General features: G+C 30.8%; 1 protein-coding gene across 1 annotated transcript in view; it reads left to right on the top strand.

Moving 5' to 3' along the window:
- Positions 1-1,456: 1,456 nt before the first annotated feature.
- LOC105623119 (limbic system-associated membrane protein) overlaps positions 1,457-10,178 on the top strand; it is a 52,334-nt gene continuing 43,612 nt past the window's right edge. The window contains exon 1 of the mRNA XM_012204519.1: positions 1,457-1,535. Coding sequence (XP_012059909.1) covers positions 1,457-1,535 — 79 coding nt within the window. The remainder of the gene's footprint in view (positions 1,536-10,178) is intronic.

Raw genomic sequence — 10,178 nt, 5'->3', positions numbered from 1 at the left:
CACTTCCTAAACTTAAAGCGAACGTTTAAAATTTCTAAAAGATAAAGTGATCTAAAATATCGTATCAACAATACATAACACCTCATATCAAATGCAAGGAATTACTTGTTTCATTCAATTATTTCTACACTGTTTAATCATACTTTAATTAAACTCTCTCCTCTGCCCGTGGGAAAGTTTAGAAGTTAATACCCGTAGAGACGGTTATACTTTCATATTAGCGCGGCAGTCGGCCGACTTACGAGCGCCAGTATAAAACGAGTTAATTACGTTATAGCAACGATGCGTCGCGCACATCTTCCTTCTTTCTCGTTATTTCTCGACGCGCGAAAATATCTCACATTCAGACCTCAAATTCTACGCGAGACATTCGTTTCGACACTGGGAATCCTTTATTTTTATATATGTTACTTTTACTTGTCCCACACCTAATTGCTTTACACTAACTGCTTTATTAATGACTGTTGAGAATGTTCAGCGTACTTTTAAGCACTCGCGTTCTAAATGTTCGAACCAATGAACTGCTCCCATTTTGTAATATGCTCTCTAGCTTCTGCTTGCTATATATTTCATTTTTACTTACATACTAACTTCTCTCTGCCTTTTTTTTATGGACGTTATGTTCCCACCTTTTGTACGCTTTTTTGTTAAATTTTGTGACACTATTGTATCATTATTAATAAAAGCCTTGTGAAATACTATATGGATCACTATATCGCGGTCTTTTATATTGCCTACGCCAAGGCATCCAATTTTCATACTTAACAATGATTCTGTTGATATTTATAATCTCTGTACACGGATATTGTACATAAATGATTGCGGCTACACTGAAAGAAGAGATTGGCTGAAAATGATATATTATTTTTAATTGGTTGCAGCAGCCAATTTTTATTGAGTTAGCCTATCGAAATTCTATACTGACAAATAGTGAATAGGCTAATGTACCAAAAATTGATTGCTGCAACCACAAATTGGCTGCTACAGCCAATTAAAAATGCTATGCCATATTTTACCAACTAATTTGCTGCAACAACTAATCTTTTCTTTCAGTGTAGTCTGACAACTTGTGTTTGATAAAATCGATAATTAAGTTTGGCAAATCATGCTTTTTAACCAATTGTCTATAATTAAACATTCGGTTCGTATATTTTTCAACGATTTTCTAGACGACTTAACGTCAGGGCTCGACACTGCGATAAAGTCATCTTACGAAAATCTTCTTACGCTGCGCTGGCACGAAACAGCGCTAGGCCGGGATTTCCAATTCACGGATTAGACACGATGAATTAGCGAACTCGAGTGGGGCCGAGAGATAAGGAGCGTAAACGAGCCTGACTATTTATTCACGACTCCCATATCTGTGTTTCAGATGATGGCGATGTCGAGGCCGTGGTACACAGGCCGCAGCAGCGGGAATAGATAAGGCAGCGAGGGGCCGCGCGCCGAGCCAGTCATGTGCAGTGTCATGTGGCTTCTTCGGCTCCTGACGATCTACCGCTTGGCACATCTCTCGGCATCCGGTACGCAGACAGGTGAGTACCGTAAGAAGAGAAATGAGTACTGTCGTTATGAATTTCAAGCGCGCGTGATAAAATGACAGAGAAGCAAAGATACACAAATATGAATGGATCGCTCCGTAAAATAAACAAGCGTTGCTAATTCCTAAATTATCGTTGCAACCAGACAGTGGCGAAATCGATTTACAGATCATACGCGAATTATATTTATGACTTGTGCTGTACGCGCTACTGCGATGGCGCACGTCCAAGTATTAACAACACGAATGCCTTGCTTGACCTGCCTGTAACACAACGATGCAGAGTGAGTTATGGTAACACAATGTCGTCCATAAAGATCGTATCGAGAATTTCGAATTGTTCGACCGACGTTTAGTATGAAAGGTGTGTGGCACCGACCAGCTGTTCTATGACATTGCTGATCGATTATAAAATGCTGTAAAAGCGTTCGCGCTATAAATCAATTATGATATGCAGTTAAATAATAATAACAATAATATATGTCAATATAAATCATTGAACCATAAATTAGTTAAAAATGTTATTCAACGCCACTCTAACATGAAATATAGCAATATTATAGCAAAAACATTCTTAATATATGACATTTTTATCATTTTTGTTTTACAACCTTTAAAAAAACATTCTTTTTAAGTTGTGATGATTTTAATGATTTTTTAGCAATATTACTTTGAAAATATTTTATAAAACATTGCTATTATAATAATACATCGATATTCCTACATCCCTTAAAATGAAATATTGCTGCAATATTCTGCAATATTGTTGCAATATTTAGAGAAATATTGTAGATATATTGTAGATATATTGCTACGATATTATGCAATAATTCAGGGGATGAGTGGAATAAAAGCAAATTCTTCTTAGGCCTTTTTCCGGAGATTAGCTTTTTAATGTAATATTGATCGTAATAGAGAAATATTGTAACATGTGACTTCTTAAAAACATTATACAAATTCAGTTGATACTGTATTTGTGTATAAGAAAAAAGTAGCAAATTATTTTAATTTTTATTAAAATCAAGATTTGGTAATTAGGCTTTTATTCCGTTCATTTAATCCATTTTATTGCTAAACTGTTGATTAATATATCACATTCCAAAATATACGACAAAAGTTATGATTCAAAAAGCACACTCGAAAGAGCTTGGGACTCTCTATGAGACTTCCCAACTTGATTTATATATATATGTCTTCTTAGAATTCCTGTAGTAAGATTTTTTAACGTCTTATTGATGATTATCGCTATCATTAATTAATGACAATCAAATCTCCAGTATCATCCTTGCCATTGACTATCGTTATATATTTACATTATTGATAAGATAATCGTTGATAAAACAAAAACTTCCGCTATTGGACATTTTTTTTCTTGGAGAAGCGCATCTATCTCGTGGTGAGACCGCACACTTACTTGTTGAATTATATTGCAGCAATATATTTCTTACAAAATATTAAAATTACAATATTTTAAAATTATTGGAAATATTGTTGCAATATTTCATATTGTAGAGGTACAACAATACAATGTGGTGTAGCCATATAAATTATTTTTTAATTGAAAAAACAAATATTAACGAGCACAATAATGTATACGTTTTTATTAATAAAAAGATTATAAACAATAGAAAAACATTAGAAAAGCATTGGAAAAGGAAACTCGGTATGCCATATCGAAAAGATATTTAAGGGCTAATCAAGAAATTAATTAATAAATGAACTAGAGAAATTAAGTTTGAACTATTCTGTTATCCCAAGTTAGGGAGAGAGAGGGCGGAGAGAGAGAGATAAAACTATATCGCTGCCTTACCTCAAAAGTGACATAACTAAAAGAATTAAATTTTCTAAAAAAGGAAAAGCTATTTTTTAACATGACAGAAAATTATTGAAAAATCAAATAATATTAACAAAAAAAAATATTCTTAATATATGACATTTTTATCATTTTTGTTTTACAACCTTTAAAAAAACATTTTTTTTAAGTTGTGATGATTTTAATGATTTTTTTAAAATTACCTTTTTGAAACAATATTAAGAATCTTTATTTCAGATCGCATATGTGAAAAATACAATCAATAAATACTAAAAAAATGCTTATTACGGTCGAAGTCTGGATCTTCATTGGTTTAAATAATTCAATCTTGAATTGCTAATATATGTATTATATATTTACTTGCATATATATTATATTGTATACTATGTAGTCTTTTTAAAACTGCGCGCCGAATGTTTCTGGACTATATAAACGCAATTAAAATTACTCTAGTAATTGCGAATTAAATTGATATTTTTAATTGTAATAACGTTTGATTTTTTAGAAAGTTAAATTAAAATAGCTTACTTCTAACATTTACCTAACTTATAATAACAATTCAAAAATTGCGTTTCTTAGTTATGTCACTTTTGAAATAAGAAAACGATATTATCTTATAATAGCTGGTGCAATTTTTTTTTAATCTCTTTTATATATAAATATATACAAATATTATATCTAACTTTAATTTACGATTGCAATATGATAATAGGATACTCATTATTAAAAAACGCATGAACAAGAAACTTATTGTTGTTGTAAATAAAATTTATTCATACGAAGAGAGACTCTTGTGAGTCGTTACATATTTTTACAACTTTATGCTTTTTTACCCAGATATTTTTATTCCAGTTATACGTACGTTATATTATAATTTAAAGTCTAAACATTTCTCGCAAGTAAAACATCCGCCGCGACAATTCTTTTGTCACGGTCCAAATATTACTCGATGGAAGTGACAGTAAGATCGTGTCGCGTTGCGTCGTGAAGAGCTTTCCACGACATTCCTCCAAGACCATCGCAACTCATGGCATGCGATAAATCATCGTCGTACGTTGTGAATGGTCACTGAGACTCGTATCGAATGCGTCAAATATCCGACTAACGTCCATCATCAAGGGAATGATGCTTAGTCGGATCCCATAACTTCATGACTTTAATGACGATAAGGAATGCTTGCTCCATACGTATTAGCGGCGTGACATTATATTTATTGCTTGCAATCAGACCCAAATAGCCAACCAGATAACCAAATAGCCAATGCACCATCTGAATTATCAACGTCTGAGACTATGCACTATTAGATGCTTTTTATATTTATACACAGGTATTAACCTTTATAGAACGGAAATGCCATTATAGTGGCGCTGAAACAATGTATATTTTAAAACAAGAGATACTATAAAATAATGAATTTCACTTAAAGAAAAGCTGTAAGATTTAAAAAATAAACTTTCCTTTTAAAGATTATAATAAACCCTCATAAATAAATTAAATTACTCGTCTCCGATATAATTAAATTATTGTATTTATTATTATATTATAGCTTAGATATATCTTGGAAATATTATATGTTATAATACATCATATTATAAAATATCATCTTATATGTCATTCCATATTATTCGACAAATTCATAATTTTCTTTTACATACATTAAAGATCTTGTTATGGGATTACATGCGTGAAGGGGTGGATGATTGGAACTCGTGTGAAATATACGAGGATCTGAAATATACGTGTCGCACACGAAAGAGCCTATCTCGTGAGACACGAGATGAATCTCCATGAAATTTAGATTACGAACGAATATAAATCCTGGATATACGACAGAATGTATATCCAAGAGACAATAATAACTTCCGACTGTGTCTTCTTATTGCCTCGTAATACTACGGCACGATATGTTGTTGCGTCATTTCACATTGTAACTGATTATAGAGGAACCTATCAAATATCTTACCGATAGATGACAAAGAAAACATCTGAATGTTTTGTTTTAACAAAGAAGTCATTGCACGTACTATTTTTTAAACAACTTAAAAATTACTTTAATTTATATCTTGTCAAATATTAGACTATAATTCTTAAACAAAAATTAATTCTAACTTAACTCTAAACTAAAATCAATTAAATAAAACTAATTCACAGTATAAATTAATTCTCAATAATAAAAACAACAAAAAAACAACATTATAAAAACAATAGGTAATTAAAAGCTAATACACAATTAATTATTAATACAATTCTTTTTTATTCTTCACTTGTACATATTTCCAACGTTTTGGCTGCTTTTTTCAGTTATCTTCATAGTATAACATTAGGCTTAATAATCCAAAATTTTAATGCAATTATTCTGAATGTAAATCTTATTAAGAAGACTTCACATGATCAAATCGAAAATTACTCTGGGTTGACTAATTGCGCCTACATTCAGATTGCATTTAAATTTTGGATTTGCATGGAAATTTGGAAAAAAAGTAGCCGAAACGTCGGAAATATACGTACAGATAAAAAATAAAAAAGAATTGTAACGTACAATTAATAATAACTGTATATTAGCTCTTAGTTGCCTATTGTTTTTGTAATATTGTTTTTAATAATAATAATAATAAGAATTTAATAATAATAAGAATTTAAATTTATATCATTAAAATATATTTTTTTATATACTTAAACTAAAACAGAGTTAGAAAAAAAGGTATTTTATGAAAATAATAAATTCGTTATCGTTGCTCGTTATTGATTTAGGATTAGTTGTTTCATCTTTGGATAAACTGTGATAATTTATCTATTGAATAAACAAAAGAGTAAAAGAGCATAAGAGAGTAAATAAGCTGAAGTTTACCAAAGGTGTCAACAATCCAGCCTTTAAAAAAGTAAGTTGTTAGCATTACTAAAAACTAACGAGTTATTATAATTTCCGTTAGCTTTTCACGGAATTTTGATTACTTTTGTTTTAGAGTGATATTTAATTGAAGAACTTGCTGCAATAATGGACTAACCTACATTTTGTAAAAACGGAAAAAATAAACTGTAAAATTAGTTGGTAAGAAAAATACATTTATTTGCGCATTATTACAAGAATTTGTTTATATTGCAGCACATGTCCAAAAATTTATTACAGGTTTTTTATTGCAGATTGTGAATAAGAAATATTATTATATTGAGAAGAATATTATTATATTGAATATTATTATATTGAGAATATTATTATATTGAGAATAAAATTTTTCTGCATCACAGATGATTACATTTGCTGAATAATAGAGAAAAATATTATGACAATTGCATCGCCGCTATACTGCTTGCATTATTTCAAAGAAAATCTAATATCCCGAGAATTATAATCAAAAGTCAAATACGCATACGTATACATATACCTGTGAGAACAACGAGTTAAAACATACAGACTACGAGAAAAGCAAATGAGTTGAAACGAATAATAGACTTTAATTCTAACTTCTTTTCTCTGATTTTTTATGTTGCCAAATCATTTTTCATCTTTTATAATTCTATATTTTTTTTACATTCTTGTCATTGATACTGACATAAATTTTCTAAAAAGAAATTCTTTTATTTATCAGAATTCTAAACGTTCTATACATTTTTGAACATTGCATTTTATTAATATTTACTGAAAACATATTCTATTGGATGACTAAAGAAGTAAAAACATAATGCATATATTTGTGCTTATTTTTATAGTATCAGCTAAAAATAAATCCTACAAATGCAAAAGTAAAATTTTTAATTTTTTGGCAAATAGCCAAAAAGTTTAAATAATAATGGATATATTATTGAATGGATATATTATTTTACATGCTTGTAGTTTTCTCAATTTGTTTTATTTATGTTTTTTCTTATTTTTCTTATAATATGATTTTAAACATTAAATTAGAGAGTAAACTAGGATATCTTTGTTAATAAAACAAACTATAAGCTAACCTACTTTATTTTGTATAGCATTATGTTATGTATTAAGGTCGTGGCACACAAAAACTTAAGCAGTGAAACGTAAATAATAAGCGAATTAGCCAATCACAGTAGAAATCGTAAGGTTACAACATAAAGTAGCAAATCCAATATGTTGATTTTCTTACTGCTAACGTTTTATTGCTTAAGTTTTTTTTATGAGTCATGACTTTCAAATAACTCTATTAGGGCTGAAGGCAGTCCTGTATTTATAGAAAAATCCGAAAAAATTATTATTATATGTTTACGTTTCATGAAACAGAATAAAATATACATATAAATTAACAAAAATCATCAAAAGGATTTTAGAAATTCTCACATACATTCATTTATAGATATTTTAAACATACCTAACTCCTGTGAAAGAAAAAGAATAGAAATATGTAATATTATTATCTATTGTGTCACAGTTTTGAGTTCCATTTTGTCAGACGCTCATTGCTTATCTTATGAAAAAGTTAATTATAATATTTCAAAATTCAGTATTATAAAAGCTGCTATATTATGTAATGAAAGATACTTTCTAGCTTTGTAATTATGTTTCTAAAATTTTGTCTTTAGTTTTTGATTAAGAAATACCTATAATCCAAAAACGAAGTTATACAATAATATCGACGATCTTTTTCTGTCATTATAAATTACCAAATATTTCGATCTAATTATAAGCGGTTTCTCTTTTTATGTTATACGATGGTAGATTCAAATTTATATATTATTGATAATCGTAGCTCTCGATCGAAAATATTTTTGTTTCGAACAGAGAGCATAATCAGCAATAGATTTTGATGAGAAATCGAGGATTCATCTCATAGACACGATTTGAATTAAATGTTCTGTATTGCAATTGATAATTTATATCAACCACCTGAGAGACATTTATTAAAGACGATACCCAACTCATTCCTAAAATATTACTACATAAACGTAACAATTAGCCCAAATTTTGGGACAAATAGAGTATTCTAGCACTCATCCATTTCTATCACATATTCGGCATTCTGGATTACTCCCATTATTATAATAAATCTTTCAATATCACTAATTGATTATAATCGCTATGCAATCGAATATAATGCTCCCTTCTTTTAAATCTCACTTATATACATTTTATAATCATGTGTTGTAAGTGTACAAAGTAACGCTAAAATAATAATTATATTTACTGTTATCAAAACAATATAATTACATTATCGTTAATGTTACAAATAAAGAAATGTAACGTTGTTATCTATTCATTATTGAAAAAGAGTAATTGTAATGGTGATGACGTTATAAGTAACGCGTTATGTCGCCAATCTTGCTTAAAAAGCATTTATGTAATAAAAGCTTAAACCACTATGTCGAAAAAGGGAGAAAGAACAGAATTGAAAGGATAATTATATATTGTAAACTAGCACGCTTTGTTATACTAAAATGTCTAGAACCTAAGCACAAAGTAAAATTTTTCGCGAATGTACGTCGTTATATAATAGTAAATCATCGTAATTGATCCATTCATCTTAGTCCACTTCTTTCATGCATTTCTTTCTACCTCGTTTAGCGCGTGTCTTATTTCGCCTCGAATTAACTACGCGATTCACTCCTGGGATTGGATCGTATAATCGTTAATAGTTTATGCAACGACGTGCTGGAGAATTTCACAGCAATGTGGTCTCTTCTGCTAAAGACACGTTATCTCTCTCTATAAAGGCGGTTATTGTTCCTCGTAAGGTAGAAATGGGCTGAGCGGCCCATCTTGGTATTGTCAGATACAACAGTGCCAATGTCGATTCGCATGATGGTGAAAACAGAACGCAGTACGCAATTACTAAGAGACGCCATTAAGACGACGATAAAAAAGTTATCACCTCTTTCTGATGTTGAATTGTTGTTTTTACAACGAGTGATTTGCATTAATTATTCGTTGCTAACCAAGTTCAGATACGAATTACATTCTATCGGATCGGTCGTCAATTATTTTGCAATGAATTTAGGATTATCGGAAATGTCGAAGCGAAGTAATAGCATATCGAAATATTAGCACGCCTGGTATACTCTAAATTGCAGCGAATAAATTTATTACGTATCACAAACAGGCTGGTTTCATGGATATAACGCGATATTTGAATTTTGCACGTCAATGATAATAAGATTATAAGTATGAACCGTATGTGCTTCATGATCTCGTGTACATAGCTTCCAATTAAATCAATCTTTATTAATTCTGCTACATTATTATGCATATTACGCATTCTGCAGCTTTGCAAAATTACAAGAATTTTTACGGTCAATCATAAGAAATTATAGTAAGTTTCGGTATAATGCATACAACTTCGTTTTCAGTTTTAAGAAATCGAGTAAGAAAATAATTAATTTGTCATTAGTATGCCGTAAGAGGGCGTAAGAGAGCTTGAGAAGAGAAATATGGTCCAAATAAGAGAATTGCTGCAGCGAAATCCCACCAATCGACGCATTTCTCTGCAGCTATAGGAGTGTCACGTCGTTCTGAGGGAAGAGAATGGATGCACCGACGTGGACGTTTGAAACGCGTGCAGAATTTCTAATCTACTTGGTACACCGCGATGTGGGCGCGTACGCAAATCATGAAAGTGACAAAGCGATCGGCACGCCGACGTGTGCGATTAATTCCTAGAGAGATCGATGCCCAGTGCAGCCCGTTGCCAGCATCGCGGAATGCTACTCGACATCCTTGTGTACAGCATGTAAATTAGATGCGTTTACGTACGTCGAACAGAACATACCGAAAACGTGCTCACGTATTCGTTAATGATACACTAACCTGCAGCTTGGGTCCATCCATCTTTTCCACGATCGCCACTATATCATGCGTACACTCTCTCTCTCTCTCTC

The sequence above is a fragment of the Atta cephalotes genome (genome assembly GCF_000143395.1).
Source record: "Atta cephalotes unplaced genomic scaffold scaffold00053, whole genome shotgun sequence".
NCBI lineage: Eukaryota > Metazoa > Arthropoda > Insecta > Hymenoptera > Formicidae > Atta > Atta cephalotes.
This window is presented reverse-complemented; position numbering and strand designations above follow the sequence as displayed.